The 24,507-nt window shown below is 55.4% G+C and overlaps 1 protein-coding gene across 3 annotated transcripts; it reads left to right on the plus strand.

Annotated features, from left to right (window-relative positions):
- The first annotated feature begins 6 nt into the window (after positions 1–6).
- On the plus strand, positions 7–22,835 carry PNPLA6 (patatin like phospholipase domain containing 6). 3 transcript variants are annotated; one of them, XM_037824347.1, is made up of 35 exons: positions 7–66; positions 506–697; positions 1,089–1,291; positions 1,628–1,715; positions 1,867–1,949; positions 2,137–2,234; positions 3,865–4,005; positions 4,096–4,255; positions 4,633–4,713; positions 4,985–5,113; positions 5,527–5,607; positions 5,691–5,853; positions 6,202–6,285; positions 6,607–6,716; positions 6,863–7,030; positions 7,120–7,197; positions 10,946–11,151; positions 11,409–11,540; positions 11,626–11,749; positions 12,116–12,229; positions 12,413–12,488; positions 15,057–15,197; positions 15,418–15,481; positions 15,739–15,907; positions 16,015–16,197; positions 16,362–16,480; positions 16,670–16,826; positions 17,159–17,275; positions 17,370–17,439; positions 17,892–18,008; positions 20,115–20,416; positions 21,209–21,325; positions 21,570–21,666; positions 21,765–21,874; positions 22,515–22,835. In XM_037824347.1, the coding sequence occupies exons 3-35, from the start codon at positions 1,265–1,267 to the stop codon at positions 22,587–22,589; spliced, it is 3,981 nt and encodes a 1,326-aa protein (XP_037680275.1). In that variant the 5' UTR covers positions 7–66; positions 506–697; positions 1,089–1,264; the 3' UTR covers positions 22,590–22,835. The 3 variants fall into 3 exon arrangements, with proteins under 3 accessions (XP_037680275.1, XP_037680273.1, XP_037680274.1); XM_037824345.1 differs by lacking the exons at positions 7–66; positions 506–697; positions 1,089–1,291 and having other exon boundaries at positions 1,407–1,715; XM_037824346.1 differs by lacking the exons at positions 7–66; positions 506–697; positions 1,089–1,291 and having other exon boundaries at positions 1,407–1,715; positions 21,765–21,871.
- Positions 22,836–24,507: the final 1,672 nt, after the last annotated feature.

Below are 24,507 nucleotides of genomic sequence, written 5' to 3' on the forward strand. Positions count from 1 at the left end.
GCGCCCCGGCGCTGGGAGGAACGCCAGCCGGGTTGGCGCAGGTTGGACCCCGGCTGTGGCCCCTGGGTGAGTCCGGGATTGCGTCGGCCCCTCTGGGACGTCCCTTCGGAAGTCGTTAGTGCGCCCTCGATTTTCCTAAGATCTGCTTTTTCTTCCATTCCCGGTAGCTCCCCACTTTCTAGTGCTCCCATCCCCCTCAGTTACCGGCAGGTGTTTCCGCTTGTAGCCAGGTGCTCCCTGGGGTGGAAAGGGACTTCGTTACCCCCAAATTTCCATTAATACTCTAGCGGCGCCAGAAACATCCTCAGTCTCCCAGAAAAGCCCCAGTACTATTACAGCATTCATCAGTATCTTCCAAGGAGCCGGGCGCCGCCCCCAGGCCCGAAGTCAAACTCGAGGAATCCCAAGGACAGGCCCACCGAGTCCTCACTTTTCCCCCGTGGTGGTCTTGGATTCGCCAGAATCTAATCTCTCAGTAACTTTCCACTGCCCCCATTACCTACAGCATCCTTGGTTACGTCTCCTAGCTATGTTGCCAGCATCGTTCGTGGAGTCCCAGTGATGCTCCGCACTCTCCGAAACGCCGTAACTTTACTGTTACGTGATCGTAAATCTCCAGCGAGCCCAGCCCTACCCCGAGCGTCCGAGGGCCCGGTAACACCTCAAGACCCTTTCTGGGGAAGCCGCCAGCAACGGGGTACGGGGACTGGCGTACCGCTGTGGCCCGTGAACCCGTTTTCTAGGGTGTGGCTCCGGTCTTGGGGAAAGGGTGCGACCCAGGGGTCGGTTGGTCAGGATTGACCAACCCCGCAGGGCAGGGGCCGGAAAGCGCCCCCCCACTCCCAGGAGGGGCCGGAGGGCGCTTATGGGGTACATGCCTACGGGCCTGAGCTCTGCGGGGACCCCCGCGCAGGCTGCTGACAAGTGGGTGTCCGGCTGGCTGCCCTTTGGCCCCAGGGTGGGGTTGGACGGGCGGGGCGTCTAGTCTGCCCGGTGAGTCGGCGAAGAGAGGCAGAGGATTACCGCTGCCCCGTTTCAACTCTGGCCCGGGTCCTGACGTCAGCTTGCCCGACGCCTCTTCCCCGCAGCATCCCTCGAGCCGCCACCTGCCGGGCAGAAAAGCGGCCCCGGTTTCAGGTGCGCAGGGGGCGGGGCTTCCGGCAGTAGAGGGGCGGGCCCAGAGTGACTACGTCGCACCGAGTCGACGTCGCACGGCTCCGAAGACTCCGAGCCCCCAGACCCGCCGCCCAGCCTGAAGCAGCTGATGGAGGCTCCGCTGCAAACCGGCATGGTAAGCGCTGGGGTTGTGCGACGCCGCGGGGACTACAACTCCCGGCGTGCTCAGCGCGCATCTTCGCGGTCCCGCGAGAACGCGGCTGCATCTGTTCAGGTGGAACTACGCTTCCCGGCGTGCACCGCGGGCCGCCGAACCTCTGCGAAGAGTTTCGCCCCCGGGGAGGGAGCCGCGCGGCCCATTCTACGGATGGGGAGCCCGTGGCTTGGGCTAGCTGCGACCTCCTCGGGGGCAGAGGAGGCGGAGTGGGATGGGGTCCGGGACGTCCCGGACCCCGGGCAGGGCTCGGCGGGGCGGGCCTGCGATGCGCTGCCAGTGCCGTTCATCCCGCAGGTGCTGGGCGTGATGATCGGAGCCGGAGTGGCCGTGATGGTTACGGCCGTGCTCATCCTGCTGCTGGTGCGGAGGCTGCGAGTGCCAAGTAGGACCCGGAGGGCCTCTCTGGGGAAGCTGCCGGGGTGGGGTGGGTGGGGTCGGGCTGTGGGGAGCTAAAACGCCAGGGTCGTCTTTCCACCTCGGGCCGCGTGGAGGCTGCGCGGAGCTCAGAGTGCCCCCTCTTCATCTATCCCCAGAAACCCCAGCCCCGGAAGGCCCCCGTTATCGATTCCGGAAGCGGGACAAAGTGCTTTTCTATGGCCGGAAGATTATGCGGAAGGTGAGGCCAAGATTCCTGGAGTCGCGCTGACCATACTGAGACCCTATCCCTTCTCTAGTTACACTTCTCAGTGGAAACCCTCCTCCCCTTCTTGCTAAGGCCCCCTGGATTTGGCCCCGCTTCTCCCCCAGGGTCTGCACTGGTAGCTGACCTATCTTCCCCCCTCTCCATCCTCTTACCCACCCAGGTGTCACAATCCACTTCCTCCCTGGTGGATGCCTCAGTCTCCACCACTTCCCGGCCACGCATGAAGAAGAAACTTAAGATGCTCAACATTGCCAAGAAGTAAGGCTTTGCTGGGCTTTACCTGGGGCTGGGGGCTATCTCAGGGGCTTTTTGAGGGACCAGCCCTCACCAAAGGGTGTGTCTCAGGGTTCTTTGGATCCCATGGGCTGTCTTGAGAGGCCTCTCAATTCAAGCCACCTCAGGGCTGACCTCTGGGGGTCTATGTCAGTGCTCTCTCTGGGTTCTCTTTCCCTGAGGTCTAGCTCAGCGATGTTCCTCTACCAAATACCTCTGAGGTATTTGCTCCCCAGCCACCATCTCAGAGGTCTTGTCCCATATTTAGGGTATATATCTGGTATCTCCATGTAGGCTATCTTGTAGGTCTCCTCACAGGAAAAAGTTTATTCCAGGGTACCCCATTGGGTTTATCTCAGGGGTCTCTATGATCTGCTGGAGAACTCCAGGAGCTGCCTTAGCAATCTGACTACATTACAAGGTCTCTCTCTACATCACCCCCCTCAGTGTTCTTCCCACACTAAGGAGGCTGTCTCAGGGATTTCTCTTCCCAGGAGCCAGCTCAAGGGTTTTCTATCCCCACAAATGTAGGAAGAACATCTCAGGGGTCCCTATCATCAGCCAAGGGCTCTGTCAGGGTCTATGAGGAGGACTTTCCCAAGGATCTATTAGTTGAGAGCTGTCCCTAAGATCTCCTTATATCATAGGGCTATCTCAGAGATCTATTTGAAAGTTTGTCTTTAAGGTTTCCCACATACTAGAGGGTTATCTCGGGTCTCCAAGATCTTCATAATCAGTTAAGGATTATATGTAGGGTCTCCCTAAATCATAAGGACTATCTCCAGTGCCTGCACACCCTGGAGGAGCTACCCCAATGGTTTGATGACTGTTAGAGGACTATCCCAGAGCTCCCTGTGCTCTGAGGAATGGCTTTCCCAAGGATCTCTTTGATCAGAAGAACTAATTTGGATTTTTACATATCACGGAGCTTATCTCAGGCGTTTGCTTGTACTAGAGAGTGTATCAGAGGCTTTATGACCAGTGGGGGGCTCTTTGAGTGCTCAATCAAACCTGGGGGGAAGGACTTTCCCATGTTCACGGTTAGCAGAAGGCCCTGTTTGGACTCTCCACGTGTAATGTGGGCTGTCTCCGGGTTCTCTGTGATCTGGAGGGAGAACTATCTGAGGAATCTTTTCAAAAAGCAGAAAGGTTGTATCTAGTATCTGGTCTTTGACTACTGGACAGGCGATTTCAGGGAATCCATGATCAGCAGAGGTGTTATTTTCTGGGGTCTGCCCATAGCTTGGAAGCTATATTAGGGGTCTGCCTACTCTAGATGATCTATCTCAGGAGCTTATGACAAGTGGCAGGGCTATCTCAGGGCTTCATGTCAGGGGTCAGCAGATTTTTTTCCATAACGGACCAGATAGGCTTTCTCCGGTCACTGTTACAACTAACCTACCCTTTTGTTGTAGCATGAAAACAACCATAGGCAATACGTAAATGAACTAGCTTGGCTGTGTACCAATAGAACTTCATTTGCAAAAATAGATGGTGGGCCTGATTTAGCCCATGGACCAAAGTTTGCTGCTCTGGGGGAAGGATGATGAGGGAGGGTCGTGTTCTCAGGCCTGCCTGAGCCCTCTCCTTGCTCTACAACCTCCCCTCCCACCAGGATCCTGCGCATCCAGAAAGAAACGCCAACACTGCAGCGGAAGGAGCCCCCACCTGCAGTGCTTGAGGCTGACCTGACAGAGGGTGACCTGGCCAATTCCCATCTGCCCTCTGAGGTGCTCTACATGCTCAAGAACGTCCGGTCAGTGCCAGGGGATGCAGGCGTGGGTGAGGTTCTTCAGGGCCTGGGGCTGACCTGACCTCCTGCATCCCTCACCCCGACTGCCAACAGGGTGCTGGGCCACTTCGAGAAGCCACTTTTCCTGGAGCTTTGCCGACACATGGTCTTCCAGCGGCTCGGCCAGGGGGATTATGTCTTCCGGCCGGGCCAGCCGGATGCCAGCATCTACGTGGTACAGGACGGACTGCTGGAGCTTTGTCTGCCTGGGCCTGTGAGTTGACCGCCCACTGGGAACCATGGGGCAGTCCTCAAGGGGTGGACAGAGGGTAGCCAATGGGGAGAGCGGCAGGCTGGTCAGTGTTACAGTGACTGTCAGGGATGGGCACTGCTGGTTGGTGGGCTTTTGAGATGTGGGGCGAGGAGTCAGTGGAGGGGTGGCTGTGGGCATTTGGGTGGTCAGTGAGGTCAATGGTTAGAGTTAGTGGTGGACAGGAAAGGGGTGCTGGTCCAAAGGCTCAGTGGGTTCTGGGATCAGTTGAGGGGGGTTATCAATGATCATTGGGGTGAGTATGATCAGTGGCAGGGTTGGCCTAGAATGCTTGGTAACAAGGTGGGGTCAGCACTAGTCAGTGGCCCCTTGTGTCTCAGGATGGGAAAGAGTGTGTGGTGAAGGAAGTGGTCCCCGGGGACAGTGTCAACAGCCTTCTGAGCATCCTAGACGTCATCACCGTGAGTAACTAGTGTGTGGTGTAAGGGGGAGCCTGGGGAATGAGGGCACACCAGGGGACATGGGCCAAAAGAAGGGCTGGGACTGGGGGGCTGGACACTGGGGACTGAGGGGCCCAGATCTGGGGTTCCAAGCAGGTGTTAGTAGCCAGAGCTCACAGTTCATTCTGGAGCCCCATTCCCTGATACGTTCCTGACGCTGTGGGTGGTAGTCGGGAAGCGGTGAAGGGACCCTGGAAGCCAGGGTCACAGCCCTTGACCCCACCTCCCCCAGGGTCACCAGCATCCCCAGCGCACAGTGTCTGCCCGGGCGGCCCGCGACTCCACGGTGCTGCGGCTACCAGTAGAGGCCTTCTCCACTGTCTTCACCAAGTACCCTGAGAGCTTGGTGCGCGTTGTGCAGGTCGGTGGACCTCCATTGTCCCCACCCTTCCATCTCAGGCACCAGGGTGCTGGCACCCAGCAGCTGGTGGGCCTCCTAACTTGGGTTTATCAGCTCTGAGCAGCCAGTCCCCCTGGGCCTGCTCTAACCCTTCCCATGAACTGCCTCCACCCCATTTCCTAATTTCTCATTTCTCCTGGCTCCTCCACCCCCAGTGTCAGCTTTTACCTGGCTCTGCCCAGCCCCTTACCACTCCCAGCCTTGGTTCTGCCCCAGCCCTCCTTCTCCTAGCTGATCCCCCACCCCCTTTAGTTCTGGGTCCCAGCTTCCCCCTGCTGATTCTCTGGCCCCTCACCTCCTTGGGCTCTGTGGCCTCCTGGCCCCGCCCCTGACACCTCCCCTTTCCTGATCCTGTTCGCCCCACCTCCCTGCAGATCATCATGGTGAGGCTGCAGCGGGTCACCTTCCTGGCACTTCACAACTACCTGGGTCTTACCAATGAGCTCTTCAGCCACGTGAGTTGGGGTGAAGGCACAGGCGACTGAGGGGGCCACCCGGTGACTCAGGACAGTGCCGCAAGCTTGCTTCCCACCCTCAGGAGATCCAGCCACTCCGCCTCTTCCCAAGCCCCGGCCTCCCAGCCCGCACCAGCCCTGTGCGTGGCTCCAAGCGGATGGTTAGCGCCTCAACCACCGAGGAACCGAAAGAGACCCCTGGCCGGCCACCCGACCCCACTGGGGCCCTACTGCCTGGACCTGCTGGTACCCAAGGCTACCCCTGCCTGGCTCGCAGGCACCCAAGACCAGTCCAGACCAATCTCCCAGGAACCCCTGGCCTCAGTCCCATTGAAATTCCCTTTCTCAGTTCCCCCATCTTATCCCTGCCTAAGTTCCCCAGGGACCCCCAGACCTAGTTGGGTATTTAAGCCTGATTCCTGGCAGGTGGGTGCCCCAGGGACCCCCATACCCATTGGAATCTCTTTTCCTAGTCCCTGCATCCCCAGGGATTCAAGCTGACCCTGCTCAGGTCCCTCAGCCTCCTACCCCCTAATCCTAGCTCTGAACCCAGTAATTCTGAAGGACTGGAGCCTAAACATGTGTCTCCCCCAGGGGACCCAGTGAAGCCCACATCCCTGGAAGGCTCCTCGGCCCCTCTGCTGAGTCGCTGCATTTCCATGCCAGTGGATATCTCAGGTGTGGGGATGCTCGGGTGGGGGGTCGGGAGAGCCTCTGTGTTTGAATCCAGGCTCTGCTGCCTGCCGGAGCCTTGATTGCCTTCTCAGTGAAACAGGAATACTGTCAGCCTTTTCTCATGTGTGTTCTGTGGGTATATGTTGAGATGGTGCTCAATTTTGCTTCCCAAGGTGGTGAGAAGGATTCTGAGAGAAAGAGTCCTGTAATCGATTAGTCATGTCTGCCACATGTATGGCATAGGGACAAAGGTAGAGGCCTGTCTCAAGACCACAGTATGGTTTCTCATCTGTATTACATTTACTACCCCCTGCCCACCTGCAGGCTTGCAGGGCGGCCCCCGCTCGGACTTCGACATGGCATATGAGCGCGGCCGGATCTCCGTGTCCCTGCAGGAAGAGGCCTCCGGGGGGTCCCAGGCAGCCCCGGCTCGGGTAAGGCCCTGCACGCTTCTCCCTGCCCTCACCACTCCCATTTCCTATCCCCTCCTTGGCCAGCATCTGGTCCAGCCAAGGGTGGAGGCCCCTGAGGAGGGTGGCTGGGATGGGAGTGGGGATGTCACAGGCCCTGCCCCCCACAGACCCCCACTCAGGAGCTCCGGGAGCAGCCAGCAGGCGCCTGTGAGTACAGCTACTGCGAGGATGAATCGGCCACTGGTGGCTGTCCCTTTGGACCCTACCAAGGCCGCCAGACGAGCAGCATTTTTGAGGCAGCAAAGCGGGAGCTGGCCAAGCTGATGCGGATTGAGGTGGGTGGCAAAGGGGGAGCAGGAGGGGTATAAGGTGGGGGGATAGGAGGCCTTGCCAGGCCATTTCAAGCCCCATCTTTCCTCCCCAGGACTCCTCCCTCCTGAACAGCCGCGTTTTGCTGCATCACGCCAAAGCTGGCACCATCATTGCCCGCCAAGGGGACCAGGTGAAGCTGAGCCCTGGTTTCTAAGCATGTGACTCTGACCCCAAGATCTTGCATTCTGACCTTTAGCCCCTGACCTTTGACCTTATGACTGAACCCCCACCCCTAACATGTAGACCTTTCTTTCTTATGATTTCCAACCCCTGACCCTTGGATCCTTTCACTCTGATCCCCAGCCCTTTCACCCTGTGTCTTCTGGACCTATCAACCCTTGACCTCCAGCCCTTGAACCTTTTACCCTAGGTTTTCAACCCTTAGCCCACTCTTACCTTCCCTTACCCTTCCTGTAATCTCTATTTTCTGAACTAACAATTCTAAGATACACCCTGCCTCCTCCTCATAACTCTCGGCCCCTGCTGGGAAAGGTGTGCAATGAATGAACACAAATTGGAATCTGGACTCTGAAGCAGGCAACCAGCCTCAGGGACTGGATTTCCTGGGCTCCTGCAGCACCCAGGAGGTGTAGGAACATGTGCCCTGCTCATACCTCCCTTTTCCATGTGGGAAGCTAAGACAGAAGAAGGGTGGCCCAGTCTTGATCCCACAGTCAGGAAAGGCTAGAGAGTAGAATGTGTGTGTAGTGAGATGGGTCAGAGTTGAAATCCTGACTCTGCCCTGATTCCCTATGTGATCTTGGGCAAGTTACCTAGAACCTTATCACCTTCCTCATTTGGGAAATGGGGGTAATGAGAGTACTTACCCAGTAGGATTGTCATGCAGATTAAAGAGGAAACATCCAGTTCTGAGAAGCATAAGGTTTGAAAGGGCAAAAGGGTAGGAGGAGAGGAAGTTTTGCAGCAGCTCATGTAGGGACAGGGGTTACAATTTAGGCCGTGAGACCACCGCATTGCCCACGCCACCTCGGCCTGAGGGGAGAGAAGCCTGGGCTGGGGAATGTGGTCCCACCTGTCAGCTGGCTGGGGTCATGAGATGTCACTTAATCAGTTAATTCTGCTATCACATTGTAGGGCTGGGCTGCTTTCTGGAGAGGAAGTTTCTTGAGGCTTTGCTCACTGTTTCTGGCCCTTGGGAAACAGGCTGAGGAAGTTTGGTCACACTGGTTCCTCCAGGGGCTCCTGGACCACACCTATGTGGGCAACTGTTGGGCTCAACCCTGCCCTGGCCCACCAGTGGACCAGGTGGGTCTGCACCCACCTGAGGCTTCTTGGAAGATCTCCAGGAGTTTGTTAGGGACAGCTCTTTTGTGGGGTTCTCAAACAGGGGTGATTTGGCAATGTTGAGATATTTTTGATTGTTACAACTTGGGGGCTGCTACTGGTATCTAGTGGGGAGAAGCCAGGGATGCTACAATGCACAAGACAGCCTCCCACAACGGAATTATCCAGTCCAAAGTTCAGTTGTGCCAACACTGAGAAACCCTGCTTTACACAAACATTTCCCAAAGTATGTTTCATGGAGCACCCATATTACAAACAGTTATCCATAGTCAATTAGGTTTGGGAAATGCCGGCTGTTTTATTCCTTCTTGGAAGGTCCAAGTGAACATCATTTGCACATCAGAGGCTCTGAGAAGTCCTGTAATAAAGAAACATGTTTCCGAATCCAATGATGAACAACAGCCTAATATTAGAACTTAACCTTTTGTATGCCAAATACAGTCTGGGGATTTTAGAAGTCTTAGAAGGTTCCAGCATGAGTGTCTGTCTCCTGGGACAGACAGAGCCAGTTATCTGGCTCCTAACTTGCTGGGGCTTTGTTGGGAACCAGACAGGTTTGTGTGGTTGATAGGGAAGAAATCTTTCTGTCTCTGGGCAGTGACATTTCCTTATTGATAAAGGGGTGAAGCAGGAAGGCATATGGCTGGGCAGCCATGTGAGAGAGGAGAGAAACATCTGTGTACTGAGCACCCGCTGTGTCCAGGCCCCAAGCTGCTTGCTAGGGAGATGAGAAAATGAGAAAAATGGTGTGGTCCCTGCCCTTGGGAAGGTGGGGGGGGACAGACATGACTCAAATGATGACACAAATCATTGTGTCATACATATTTAGTGCTGCAAAGGAGATGGTCTTGGCTCTCCAAAGTCCGGGTTAGAAGTCTGGGTTAGGCAGGGCGGCATCTCTGAGGAAGTGAGCTCCAGCTAAGGAGGAAGGATAAGGAAGAAAGGGCAGTCTAGGTAGAGGGAACTGCTTATGCAAATTTCCCGTGCTAGGAAGAAACATGCTGCTCTCCAGAAAATAAAAGGAAGTCTGTGGGGCTGGAGGGGACCAAGTGGAAAGGAGCCAAGAGGATTTTTTGGGGGGAGAGGGGTGGGGGTGGGTGGGTAACAGCTTTATTGAGATATAATTCACATACCTTACAGTTCACCCATTTGAAGCATACAACTCAACGGCTTTCAGAATAGTCACAGAGTTATGCAGCCATCACCACAATCAATTTTAGAACATTTTCATCACCCACCCCCCCCAATTTCCCCATCACCCTGAGCCCTAAGCAAGCACGAATCTCCTGTCTGTCTCTATAGATTTCTCTATTCTGGACATTCACTATAAATTGAGTCATATAGCTTATGTGTGGTCTTTTGGGGCTGACTTCTTTCGTTTACCACGTAGGATTTTCTAGGTTGTAACATGTACTTCATTCCTTTTATGGCTGAATAATATTCTATTGGGCAGATATACCACATTTTGTTTACTCATTGTTCAGTTGATGGACATTTGGGATGTTTCCACTTTTTGGCTGTTGTGAATAATGCTTTTATGAACACTGGTGTACAAGTTTGTTTTCCAGCAGTGGAATTGCCGTGCATGTGGTAATTCTGCCTTGCTTTTTTGAGGAACTGGTAGATGGTTGTCCAAAGCAGCCACACCATTTTACATTCCCACCAGTAGTGTGTTAGGGTTTCAGTTTCACCACAGATATCACTTATCTGACTTTTTGATTGTAGCTCTCCTGGTGGGTGTGAAGTGGTATCTCACTGTGGTTTTCATTTACATGTCCATGATGGCTAATGGTGTTGACTGTCTTTTCCTGGGCTTTTAAGTCATTTGTATATTATTTTCTTTGGAGAAATCCAGATCCTTTGCCCATTTTTAATTTGGGTTATTTGTCTTTTATTATTGAGTTGTAAGAGCTCTTTATTCTAGATATACATCCCTTTTCCATTATGTGATCTGCAAATATTTTCTCCCATATTGTGGGCTGTGTTTTTACTCCTTCGGTAGTGTTCTTTGAGGCACAAAAGTTTGTCATTTTGATGAAGAGAATTAATCTATTTTTTTCTTTTGTTGCTTGTGCTATCAGTGTCGTAGCTTAGGAATCTATTACCAAATTCAAGGTCATGAAGATTTACCCCTGTATTTTCTTTGAAGAGTTTTATGGTTTTAGTTCTTAGGTTTAGGTTTTTGATCAATTTTGAGTTAATTTTTATGTATGGTGTACAGTTAGGATCTAACTTGATTCTTTTGCATGTGGCTCTCCAGTTGTACCAGCATGAATAAAGAGGATTTAAGCTCAGCCAGGCTAGTCCTTGCAGCCTCAGACTATGTTGAAAAGAGTTCTTGGGTCTAAATCTGGGCTCAGAGTTTGGTGATCCATCAGTAGTGTCTGCCCTGGGTGCTAAATAGTCCTACATGATGCTCAGCTCAGAACCATCCCAAAAGCTTATATTCCCACTTTTGCCCTTCTTCAGCCTTTCCTTCTTCATGGTTTCCTGTGGGGTGCACTGGTCTGTGAGTTTTGGGGGAGGGGTGCTGCCCTGACTCTCTGCCCATTTCTGGGCCCCTGCCACCACAGGATGTGAGCCTGCACTTTGTGCTCTGGGGCTGCCTGCACGTCTACCAGCGCATGATAGACAAGGCCGAGGATGTGTGCCTGTTCGTGGCGCAGCCGGGGGAGCTGGTGGGGCAGCTGGCGGTGCTCACCGGCGAGCCCCTCATCTTTACACTGCGTGCCCAGCGGGACTGTACCTTCCTGCGCATCTCCAAGTCCGACTTCTATGAGTACGACCAGGCCAGAGGCTGGGGTGGGGGTGGTGCTCAGAGTCCCCACCCGACTCTACTCGGGCCTAGGACCCCATTCCTTGACTTCCCTCTTAGAGAGGCAGAAGGGAGCCCCCAGGTCTGGCCACCCAGTGCTTTTCTGGGGCAGTTTGAGTTCTTCCTGTCCCCCTCTCCAGGCCTTTACCAGCCCTATGCATTCCCCCCGGGCTATCCAGGGCACCAGTGGCCCTTGCAACCCCTCCCTTGCATTTCTGCAGGATCATGCGAGCTCAGCCCAGTGTGGTACTGAGTGCAGCACACACGGTGGCCGCCAGGATGTCATCCTTTGTGCGGCAGATGGACTTCGCCATTGACTGGACAGCGGTGGAGGCCGGTCGGGCGTTGTACAGGTGCAGTCTCCACCCCCACCCAGCACGTACTAGGGCCCTGCGTGGGACTCGGTCCTGGCTCTTTCTGACCTGCTCCGCACCCCAGGCAGGGTGACCGCTCTGACTGCACCTACATCGTGCTCAATGGGCGCCTACGCAGCGTCATCCAGCGCGGCAGTGGCAAGAAAGAGCTGGTGGGCGAGTATGGACGTGGGGACCTCATCGGTGTGGTGAGTGCACCCCACCCACTGACGTCTGATTTCCCCCAGGCCAGTTGCCCCACGCACCTACACAGCAGTCTGGGTAATCGGATCTCCCCCAGTTCACTTCCCCCAGCTCCTTTCCGTGGGGCGGATGCCTCTAGTCCAGGTGACTAGTCAGATCTCTAGCCCCGATCTCTCTCCATCTGAAGAGGGAGACCTCATCCTGTTGTGGATCCCTCAAGGATGTGAGGCTTGACCGACGTCCTCCATCTGTCTTGGGGACTCTCTGGGATGGGCGGTACCTCTTCCTCCCTGCACCTACCGTCAGCCTCCCCCTTCCCTTTCCGGGGCCTCCCGGTCCAAACAGCCCCAGTCATGCGCGCGGGCCCACAGGTGGAGGCGCTGACCCGGCAGCCACGCGCCACTACAGTGCACGCGGTGCGCGACACAGAGCTGGCCAAGCTCCCTGAGGGCACCTTGGGCCACATCAAGCGGCGGTACCCACAGGTGAGGTCAGGAGTGGGCGGGACTCCCAACGTGGAGGCGGGGCATCTGGGGAGGGGCGGGGCCTAGTGCACAGGGAGGAGTTTGGGGTGGGATGGGGGTGAGGCCCGGCTAGGAGCCCCCGTTGAGAGAAAGGCGAGACTCGCACAAATCACTCCGCTGGCCTCACTGGGCCAACACCCCTAGGTCGTGACCCGTCTCATCCATCTGCTGAGCCAGAAGATCCTGGGAAATTTGCAGCAGCTACAGGGACCCTTCCCAGGTGAGAGTGGACCTGCGCCTGGAGCAGGTTGGGAGAGGGAGTCCTGGTCCCCAGGCATGCTGGGAGATGGAGTTCGGGCTCCTGTGCATTCTGGGAAACTGAGTCCGGCTCGGGACATTCTGGTTAATGGAGTCTGGAGGATGGGTCGTGTGGGGGGCGGGGCTTGAAGCCGTGCGATTAGTTCCAGGTGGCTGGGCTCCCTGTGAATGGTGCAAAAGAGGCCTAGACCAGAGCATACTGGGAAAGGGAGTCGAAGGTCTGGGGGTGGGGGGATGCAGTGTCTGGAGCACAGGGTCTCTTGGGAAGTGGTTTTTGAAAATCCAGTCTTGCTGGGGACAAGAACCGAGCCCAGGACCTGGCTCTGTGGCTTAGGGAAAGCTGGGAAATGGATTCAGGGTCTCTGTGTGCTGGAGGGTGGGCCGGAGACCCTGGACCAGTGGCGCAACTTCTACACCCCTTTCTTCCTGTCCTAGTTTGCTAATGCTGCAGAATGCAAAACACCAGAGATGGATAGGCTTTTATAAAACGGGGGTTTATTTCACTACACAATTACAGTCTTAAGGCCACAAAGCGTCCAAGGTAACACATCAGCAATCGGGTACCCTCACCGGAGGATGGCCAATGGCCTCCGGAAAACCTCTGTTAGCTAGGAAGGCAGCTGGCATCTGCTCCAAAGCTCCGGCCTCAAACCGGCTTTCTCCCAGGACGTTCCTCTCTAGCAAGCTTGCTCCTCTTCAAAACATCACTCCCAGCTGCACTCTCTTTCCTCTTTGAGTCAGCTCATTTATATAGCTCCACCGATCAAGGCCCACCCCGAATGGGTGGGGCCATGCCTCCATGGGAACATCTCATCAAAATTATCACCCACAGCTGGGTGGGGCACACTCCAAGCAAATCCAACCAGCACCCAAGCGTCTGCCCCACACAAGACCACAGAGATAATGGCATTTGGGGAACACAATACATTCAAACCGGCACACTTCCCCGAAAGCTTCTGCCTCATCTGCAGGTGGTGAGGGTGGGGGTGGGCAGTGACAGGTTCTGCCACTTTTTGCACCACACCCCCCTCCAGTTCTGCGTCATGCATGTAAATGTTCCTTCATTCCCACCTGGCTGACCAGGCTTCCTGGATATAATTCTGGAATAGCTGTGGGGGCGGGGGTGCTAAGGCCTTTGGCTTCTGAGAGCTTCTGGGTGGAGAAAAGCAGATTTTCCGGGAGCATCAACACAGTACCCAGCAGGACATCGTTTAAAAATCACATAGGAAGGGCATAACTTCAGGCGTTGAAGCCTACCGTGAAGAAAACAAAAGAGGGTTGGTCCTTTGGGGAGGGTGGGAAGGCTGGAGACTTCTGAGGAAAGCAAACCAAGACTTGATAAATGAGATGGGACCAGACTGGAAGGGAAATTCAGAGGCTATGGATGCAGGGTGGGTGGTTTGGAGGCACTGCGAGGAGAATAAGCCAGGCTGAGAAATTGGGGCAGGGGGCAAGTCACGGAGGGCCTGTGAAATTGTATTTGAATTTATTCAGACTGTTAGCGGAGGCAGATGGAGGCTTTTCATCTTGGGGGCGGGGGGCGGGATCTGTTCTTTCTGTGCATGTGCGTGATAAAATACACATAACATAGAGTTTACTGTTTTAGCCATTTCAAAGTGTCAAATGCAGAGACATTAAATACATTCATAATGGTGTGCATCCATCACCACTGTCTAGTTCCAGAACTTTGTCATCTCTCCAAACAAACCTCTCTTTACCCATTAAGCCCATCCCATTCTCCCCTCTCTCTAGCCCTTGGCATCCAACAGATTGCTTTCTGTCTCTATGGATTAAGCAGAGTGGTCTGTTTAATTTTTATTGTGGTAACTTACATACAACATAACATTTCCCATTTTAACCACTTTGAAGTATATACTGCAGTTGGTATTAATTATATTCACAGTGTTGTGCCACCACTGCCGCATCCATTACCAAAATTTTTCCGCCAAGCAGGGTGTTTTTTAAGGTGCCTTTGGGCTGCTCTGTGAATAGTGCATTTTGTGGGGTGGGAGGGTGGGGAAATGAAGTAGAAGTGGGGAGATCAGTGAATAGACTACTGTAGGGTCCAGGCAAGAGGTGGAGGTTGAGAGCTTGGTCTAAGGTTTTAGCAGAGAAGCTGAGAAGCAATAAATGGATTTAAAAAAGATTTATTTCTGCTTAGTGTTCCATTCAAGTCCCTTTGTTGGACAGAAGAGACAAAGCCAGATGGGAGGGAGGGGCGGCGAATGAGCAGATCAGTTCTGGTAGGTACAAGTGAGAATCAGAGTGGTTGTAGAGTTCTTGAGGAAAGCGTAGGGGATCCTACTGGGGAGATGAGGGCTAAGACGGAAGGTTGAGTAGCGAAGTCTTATCAAAAGAGAAGACAGTGGTGAGGTCTTGGGTCTAGAGCTGAGGTCGTGATCTTCACTGTAGCTGCCTAAGGACCCAGGCCAGCTGGGAGCTGGAGAATGGAAGAGGCAGAGATTTTTGAGGAGAAGGAGGGTTCCCCCTCCAGACCCAGTAAATCTCATCCATCGGGGTCTCTGAGCAGGCTCAGGGCTGGGCGTACCCCCACACTCGGAGCTCACCAACCCAGCCAGCAACCTGGCAACAGTGGCAGTCCTGCCCGTGTGTGCTGAGGTACCCATGGTGGCCTTCACACTGGAGCTGCAGCACGCCCTACAAGCTATCGGTCAGTGGGGGGAAGGGGCGTGGAGAAGGGGGGCAGCAGGCATGGGGGGCTGGCCATCGGTCCATGAGTGGTGATGCCTGGGTGGGTCATTGTGGGAGGGGTGGTGTGGGGCCCCATGCCATTGTGTGTGTGTGTGTGTGTGTGTGTTTGGGGGTTCTCTTCTAGGAGGGGCTCTCAGCTCTGTTGGTCTTGGCTCCTAATCCTCCTTCCCTACCCCCAGGCCCCACATTACTCCTCAATAGTGACATCATCCGGGCCCGCCTGGGGGCATCTGCGCTGGATAGGTGTGTATTCTGTGGAGGGAGGGCTTGGAGCCTGGGAATCTTTCAGATCCGGGTTCCAGTTCTGGGCTGTGAACCAAGAAGCAGGCACCCCACCCTCCCTGTCCTTGTGGAGAAAATGAGATGATTAGTCACTGGAGGGTGAAGACTTCTGTTGTGGAGGCCTGGGTGTCTAAGCGCCCCTGGCAGTGGGTACATGGTCTCTAGGAGGGCATATGACCCAGACTAGCCCCAGTGTAACACTCCCCCTGCCCTGCCAGCATCCAAGAGTTCCGGCTGTCAGGGTGGCTGGCCCAGCAGGAGGACGCGCACCGCATCGTGCTCTACCAGACCGACGCATCGCTGACGCCGTGGACCGTGCGCTGCCTGCGCCAGGCCGACTGCATCCTCATCGTGGGGCTGGGCGACCAGGAACCCACCCTCGGCCAGGTCCGGGGACCTCACCCACCCCCCCCCCCCAGGCTGGGCGATCTGGGCCCCCAGCCAGGCCAGCTGGGTGGGGACGAGCCGTGACCTTGGCCCTCTGTCCCCCGCAGCTGGAGCAGATGCTGGAGAATACGGCGGTGCGCGCCCTCAAGCAGTTGGTCCTGCTGCACCGCGAGGAGGGCCCGGGCCCCACGCGCACCGTCGAGTGGCTAAACATGCGCAGCTGGTGCTCGGGCCACCTGCACCTGCGCTGCCCACGCCGCCTCTTCTCGCGCCGCAGCCCCGCCAAGCTGGTGAGGGGTGGGTGGCCCTTCCAGCTTCCCGGGGGCGGGGCCTGGAAAAGGGGGATGAACCGCAGGCGGTCAGGTCGAGGCTGGGGGGATCCGTGGGACTCCCGCCCTTTTCCTCCCACGCCGCCATCCTCATGGCTGTTGCTCTCTGCTTCTCTCCACTGCAGCACGAGCTCTACGAGAAGGTTTTCTCCCGGCGCGCTGACCGGCACAGCGACTTCTCCCGCCTGGCGCGAGTGCTCACGGGAAATACCATCGCCCTGGTGCTGGGCGGGGGCGGGGCCAGGTGAGGGGGCGGGACTTGCCCCCCGAGGCGGGGCGAGGGCCCAGACGGCGCCGCGAAACTCACCCCCGCGAGCCGCCCGCGGGGACCGGCCAGCAGCTTTTTCTTTGTGAGGGCGGGAAGGAAGGGGGGAGGTCTCCAGGGACGAAGCCCAGTGGATCCCCGGTGCGCGGTTGGCTCACCTCCCTCCAGAGGCTGCTCACACATCGGGGTGCTGAAGGCGTTAGAAGAAGCGGGGGTCCCTGTCGACCTGGTGGGCGGCACATCCATCGGCTCCTTCATCGGGGCTCTGTATGCGGAGGAGCGCAGCGCCAGCCGCACCAAGCAGCGGGCCCGCGAGTGGGCCAAGGTGTGTTTGGGGGAGGGGACCGGCAACTCTTCTCTCCCCCAGTCGGGACCCTTTCGTGGTGGCCCTTTCTGCCTCTAACCCACGCAGTCTGCCGGGACCCTGGTGTTAAACCCGGATCTGGTTAGAGACGCCAGGCAGCTCCGCAGAGACCTGGGATGATCCCCTCTTGTGACCCGGGTCCCCAACCCCCAGCTGTAGTAATCTGGACCTTCAACGCCCACCTTGGTAGTGGTACAGGCCCTCAGTGGTGTTTGGCCCTCGGTTACATTCTCCTTGGATGCTTCTTGCTCACCTCTGATTGGTGACCCTGGCAATGCTCTCTCTGATCCCAGAGAATGAATTCGGTGCTGGAGCCGGTGCTGGACCTCACCTACCCTGTCACCTCTATGTTCACGGGGTCAGCGTTCAACCGCAGCATCCACCGGGTCTTCCAGGACAAGCAGATTGAGGTGTGCCCACCCACTTACTCTATTTGCCCTCCCTCTCCCACTGCCCACAGCTCCAGTCCCCAAATCCCCACTGCTTCGGTCCCTATTCCTGTAGGACCTGTGGCTGCCATACTTCAATGTGACAACAGACATCACTGCATCGGCCATGCGTGTCCACAAAGATGGTGGGTTCCCCCCCTGCCAGCCCCATGACAGCATGCTGTGGCCACATTTGGGATGGGGATTGCAGGGAGGCCAGCTGAGCATCTGGGGCATTGTTAACACAAGTGACCGTCTAACCTGGTCTGCTCGCCGACCACTAACCATCACCCGCTAATGCCCAGAGGCCCCACGTATGTCTGTCCTCAGTGTTCTTAGAGGTGGGGAGCCAGGAGACTAGTTGGGCGCCTCACCCTCTCACACCGTCCCCACAGGCCACGTGTGGCGCTACATCCAGGCCAGCGCCTCCTACTGCCCCTACCTGTCCCTGCTGTGCAACCCCAAGGACGGGCACCTGTTGGTGGATGGGTGCTATGTTAGCAGCTTGCCAGGTCAGCAAGCCCACCGGGCTGGCCAGGCCTCTGAGCACTTCTAAGCATGTCTGTGCACATCTGTGTCTGTGTGTCCCACCGGGCAGGCTCCCTGTGGCGGTATGTGCGTGCCAGCATGACACTCTCGGGCTACCTGCCCCCACTGTGTGACCCCAAGGACGGGCACCTCCTCATGGACGGCGGCTACATCAACAACCTGCCAGGCAAGTGGTTGCCCGCACACGTGCTTGCTTGCAGATTCACACGCCAGGGCTCCCACTGGACTTGCACAGTCACAAACACACCCGCTGACACGCAAGCAGCTGGGCCCACATGCAGATGCATGCACAGAGAAGATGTGCACAGTAGACCTTGGTGCACACGCAGCTACTGCAGACAGGGGTGCTCCTGCACATGCAGACATCTGCACACACTCACATGCACACCCAGTTTTGCAAGTGTGCCTAAGGGCAGAAATGCAGGCGGTTCACAAGCCCACTGTTTTAGACACAAATGGGTACATGTAGAAGCCCACACAACCCCAGCAAGGCACATAGACGCCCACGCCTGCCCATTGAGGCACACAGATACCTGTACACACCTAGCGAGACCCACAGACTCCCACTCACGCACAGAGAAGTACATGTGGATAGAACGGGGTGGATTCACGTGTGCACACCAGGTCTTCATGTGCTCACACACACACATCCTCTCAGAGGCTCTCATGGTAGGTACCTGTACACATGTGTATTCAGACACATGCATGGAAGAGCAGATGTGTCCACTCACCTGCCAGTACACTACACTCGCCCCACATGCTCCCTCAGACATGCACATGTGTGTTCACACAAAACAGGCACACGTGACCGAGTAAGTTTTCACCCCCACTGACTTGGCACTTGCAGATGTGATGTGGGCAGGTCGCAACCTAACATTTCACGTACTTAGAAGCATGCCCACGCAGAAAGACACACACATGAGTTACAGGTTCCTGTAGGGCAGAAGTAGGCAAACTCTGGCCAAATCTAGTCCCCTGACTGCTTTTGTAAATAAAGTTTTATTGGTACGCAGCCATGCTCACCCATTTGCATGTCTGCCAGCTGCTTCTATGTCACAGCGGCAGAGTGGAGTGGTTGAGGCAGAGGCCACATGCCCAGCAAGGCCAGAAACATTCACTCTGACCCTTTACAGAAATGTTTGCCGACTCCTGTCACAGATACTCTGTACAGACGCACACCTGTTCAATGACATGTGTGAGCAGGCATGTACAGACCCACAGGGGGGTGGGCACACTAAGACCCATCAGGAAACAGAAACATGCACATGGATCTCAGTACATGGGGGTGGAAATGAGTATACTTGGGGCCAGATGCACGTATGAAGGCATTAGCACACTCAGAGACTTGTTTTCACAAATGTACAGACTCCCCCGTGGAGAGGGGTTGCATGCAAGACATATGGACACATGGACAAGGGCCTGTGTACCCAGAAACACAAGCTCATGAGGGGCCCATACACAGAGTCTGATGGAGACTCATTGTCTTTTTGGCCCGGGCCTGGCTCCAAGACCCTGCTCCCCACCTCCGCTCGCACCCATGTAGGGGTCCACGGATATGTCAACATGGACCCCTGGCCCAGCACCCTCCTTGCCGGCCCACCAGCCCACCTTCCCCACCTCCTCCACCTCACTGCCCTGTGTTCCTGGATCTCCCATGTCCCTGTCTTTGTCCTCCATCCCTGGTCCCTCTTTCTGGCTGATCTCTCCCCTGCCACAATTCTGACCCTGATCTCCCTCCCTTACCCCCAAATGTCTCTTTCTCTCTTTTTCCCTAGCCCTCTTCCCCAACTGATGGCTCCGGCCTCTGGTGTCTTTCCTCCCAGGTCTCTGTGTCTGCTTTCTCAGGTCTCTGTGTCCCAGGGTTTGAGTTTCCTTCTCCTGTGTCTCCAATCCGCCCCTCCCTCTCTGATCCCCTCCTTTCTGGCTCCTGGTCCTGCTACCCTTTGTCTTGCTGTCCCCATGCCCCAGTCCTTCTACATCTCTGTCCCTGACATGTGTGACTTTGTTTTTTTCCCCCCATGACGTTGTTCCTCTGCCCCCCCCCACTCCCTCATTCCTCTGGCCCTCTTTCCCAAATCCCATAATCTGACCCCCTCCCCTCTACTTCATTCGTGTTTATTTCCATGCCATTTGCATGATGGCATGTCGTATGCATAGTTTCTTGGTGTGACCATTTGCTTGATGATCTGTGTTTGTGGGACTGGGTTGAACTTCCTGCCCCATGCCCCAGGTGTCAGGGAGCAGCCCACTGACCTCCTTCCTGGCCCCACAGCGGACATTGCCCGCAGCATGGGGGCCAAGACGGTCATTGCCATCGATGTGGGAAGCCAGGACGAGACAGACCTCAGCACCTACGGAGACAGCCTGTCTGGCTGGTGGCTGCTGTGGAAGCGGCTGAACCCCTGGGCAGAGAAGGTCAAGGTCCCGGACATGGCTGAGATCCAGTCCCGCCTGGCCTACGTGTCCTGCGTGCGGCAGCTGGAGGTGGTCAAGTCCAGCTCCTACTGCGAGTACCTGCGCCCGCCCATTGACTGCTTCAAGACCATGGACTTCGGGAAGTTCGACCAGATCTCTGTGAGCAGGCAGGAGCGGGCAGTGCCTGCCTGGTGGTTCCGCAAAGCGTTACTTAGAGCCCAGGGCACTGTGAGGGCCAGGGTTCCAGGACTCCCTCTTGGATCCGTGGGAAATAGAACAGTGATTGATTGGTGACATTTGCAGTGGGGGTGGCAGGGAATGTTGGCCACGCATCTGCTACATACGATTGAATGTTCTCACTGCGTGCCAGCTGCCCTGCCCAATGCCTGGTCTGCATTGGTGGGAATGAGGATGGTGATGAATTAGTGATGTCTGCCACAGGGCTGGGGGAAGCATGTAGCAGTGCATATGCACTTGCCACTGACCATCAAAGATGCCTTATAGCCCCTACCAACTAAAACTGATAGGCAGCTGCTGCCCAGAGCCCTGGGTAAAAGTGTCTGATGCCACTTCTGGGCTCATTGGGGAAATATGCAATGATTGATGAGTGATGTTTGCTGTGTATGTGGATGAGGGCTCTCTCAACTGATATAGAATTTTTGCAGACCTTAAAATAAGGTTTTTTTGCACACCAACATTTTTTGTCACCTCATAGCAGCCTCCTACCCCCAAACAGGAAAGATCGTGGAGTGCTTTATTGGCAATGTCTGGCAAGGGCGCTGGAGGGGGTTACTTTGGTGACTGTGCCATATACAGCTGAGTCTGAAATCGATTTAGTTTCAATTGCCAGCTCCCCAGAGCATGAGGCTTTTGAGGGGCCAGGGAAGGGGCAGGCAGAGGAGAGGAGCAGGGGAGGTTACAGGCACAGCCCCGTCTCCATACTTCCTACAGGATGTGGGCTACCAGTACGGGAAGGCCGTATTTGGGGGCTGGAGCCGCGGCGACATCATCGAGAAGATGCTCACAGACCGGAGGTCTACGGACCTTAATGAGAGCCGCCGCTCGGATGTAAGCCTGTGACAACCCCCTCCCCCGTGGGGGCCGCTCTGACCCCAGAGATTCTAATCCCCTTCCCCCCCGGGTCCTCCCCAACCTCAGATGACTCCAGACTTCCCTGGGGTTTTGCTGAGCCCCTCAGACCTCCACTGACTCCCAAGAGCCCCCCAGGATCTCCTCTGAACCCGTGAGACACCCCTGGCCACTCAGATCCCCAGGACCCTGTGGACCCCTGAGACCCTCACACCACCCACAGGTGCTTGCCTGCCCCAGTTCTGGCTTCACTGACCTGGCAGAGATCGTGTCGCGGATCGAGCCCCCCACAAGCTACGTTTCTGATGGCTGTGCTGATGGTGAGGGGCTGAAGGGACCCCAGGAGGGTGGGACTTGGCCTGGAGTTGAACAGATATGACTGGAGATGTCATACCTTTCCCCCAAACCCTAATTCCAGGGGAGGAGTCGGATTGCCTGACTGAGTATGAGGAGGACGCGGGACCCGACTGCTCACGGGATGAGGGGGGCTCTCCCGAGGGCGCGAGCCCCAGCGCTGCCTCTGAGGTGGTGAGAGGGGGCCGCTCAGGCCCTGCCCAGGCCCTGCCCAGGCCCTGGCTATTTTGGAGAGCGGTGGGGCAAGGCGGGCATTGGTGTGTGAGTTGTGTGGTGTATGTGTGTGCTTGTATGTGGTGGGTACCTCACAGTGGCTGACAGACCCAAGGAGGGTCATGGGGTTTCAGTGACATTAAGGTAGTGTGTTTGAAGACACACGGGGTAATGCGTTTTGTGACTGCAGGGTTGAGTAACCCACATGGGGTGACAAACACCATAGAAGAGACACTGTGTGTAGCACGACACGTTCATATCATACATGAAGGCTGGTGTGCTCAATATTGACAAGCCCAGTCTGCTTCTGAAGTGATGTTCATGATGAGAGACACATTGACACTGGGGATGAAACATTCTTTAGGGGAAAGACGTCAGGAGATGGAAATTTTGATTGACGTATAAATGTCACTTGTTGGAATGGCCCTTGTGTTAGGTGGCGCGTGGTGGGGTGACATGGTTGAAGTGTTGGGTGGCATGATCTGTGCCAGGTGGTACATGTGAGGAGTACTGCATGTTGGGGTGACACCGTGGACTTGTGTTGAGTGGCATGTCCCATGCTGGGTGACACATGCATGTACATGGCACTCTTATCCTGCAGGAGGAGGAGAAATCGATTCTCCGTCACCGGCACTGTCTGCCCCAGGGCCCTTCCAGCTCGGCGGCAGACCCCTGAGGATCTCGCAGAGGGTCCCCCAAGCTCACACCTGAGGCCTCCTGGGAACTGCCCCTGGACTGGGCTGGGTGTGGGCCCTATGGGGCCTCTCCCCTACCCTCCACCTGCTGCTATGCCTGTGACCCCCCTCGGTCCCCCTTGGCCCCCAGGGCCTACACACTGGACTGACCTGCCCCTGAGGGGAGGGCAGCACTGCACTGATGACTCCCGACCAACAAACCCCTAATAAACCTTCAGCTCCAGGAAGTGGCGTCACGTCATCTCTGGTTTTGGGGCTCCTCACCCCTTTTTCCACACTCGGCATGAAACAGCTTTGTGCTTGTTGCAGTCATTTCCTGTGCACTCACCCATGGGCTGAGCTCTCCCACAGTGTTGTCCCCAGAATTCCCATATAGTCCCACTCGGTGCTGGCCTCAGACTACCAGGCCCTGAGTGCTGTGTGGCTATCCTGGTGATCAGAGGTCCTCTTCGGTGCGTGCCCCAGCACCCCATTTATTCCCCTAACTAGGTTCCCACAGTCTCTGCCCTCAGCTTGCACAACGGTACATGGGTGTTCCGTGTTTCCAGTATGTTCCAGTGACATGCTCAGTCCCTGAAGGACTCCTCTGTTCCCCCTTAGACACACACACAGAATTCAAGGATTTTACCTTGAAGTTCTTAGACATTTCCCCTACTGTGTGCTCAGCTGAGGCCACACAGAATGAACCAGTCCCTACTGTGCACTGAGACCTGTTGCGTGGGGCTCTTGCTCTCTGTCCTGGCACATTGAATAAGAGCTTAGACTCCTGAGCCAGACTGCCTGGTGCGAGATCCCAGCCTTGCCGCCTGCAGGATGGCTTCAGCCTTGTTACTTAACTTCTCTGAGACTCAGTTGCTTCACCTATAAAGTGGGGCTAATGGTAGGCCCTCCCTCATCAAGTGCTTCTGTTACTGGGACTGTGGTCTGGGCGCCTTGGGGATCCCAGTCAGTGTCCTACTGTGTGCTGCAGCCTGCTGCCCCCCCACCCCCCCACCCCATGCTGGACCCAGAGTGGGGAGCATGGCAGAGGAAAGCCCTGTTCACAAGACCTTATCTTGAGGGCAAATGTGAGCCATGGAAGGTTTTTAAGCAGAGGAGAGAACAGATTTGGGTTTTAGGAAGGGAATGGAGTGGAGGGGGTGAGACTGGAGACCAGAGACTAGGGAGCAATATCAAGGCACAAGTGGAGATGATGATGAGGGGACATATCCAAGAAACATACACGAGACAGTTGGACAGAAATTAGAAATAGCTGGGCAGTGGAGCTGTGGGCCAGGGGATGTCAAGGAGGATGTGGGGTCCCTAGCACAGATGATGGGGCAGGGGAGGGGGTTGGTGCTAAAGGAAAAGCACAAAGTCAGGAAGGGGCTGGGCTTTGTTCTGTTTCTTTTGTTATCATGGAAACATGTATATAATATAAAATTTGCCATTTTAACCATTTTTAAGTGTATAATTCAGTGATATTACATTCACAATGTTATGTTGCCATAACTACCTTCCATTACTAAAACTTCTCATAATGCAAAACAGAAACTCGGTCCTTATTAAGCAATAACTCCCCATTCCTCCTCCCCCCAGCCCCTGGTAACCTCTAATCTACTTTCTGTCTCTATGAATTTTCTTACTGGAGATATTTCATGGAAGTGAGGTCATACAGTATTTGTCCTTTCATGTCTGGTTTATTTAATTCAACATGATGTCTTCAAGATTCATCCATGTTGTCACATAGATCAGAACTGCATTTTTCTTAATGCTGAATAATATTCCATCGTATGTATAGACCACATTTTGTTTACTCATTGGTTGATGGGTGCTTGGTGTGCTTCTACCTTTTGGTTATTGTGAACTATGCTGCCATGAACATTGGTGTACAAATATCTGTCCAAGTCCTGGCTGTCA

The sequence above is a fragment of the Choloepus didactylus genome (assembly GCF_015220235.1).
Source record: "Choloepus didactylus isolate mChoDid1 chromosome 25 unlocalized genomic scaffold, mChoDid1.pri SUPER_25_unloc2, whole genome shotgun sequence".
Classification (NCBI taxonomy): Eukaryota; Metazoa; Chordata; class Mammalia; order Pilosa; family Megalonychidae; genus Choloepus; species Choloepus didactylus.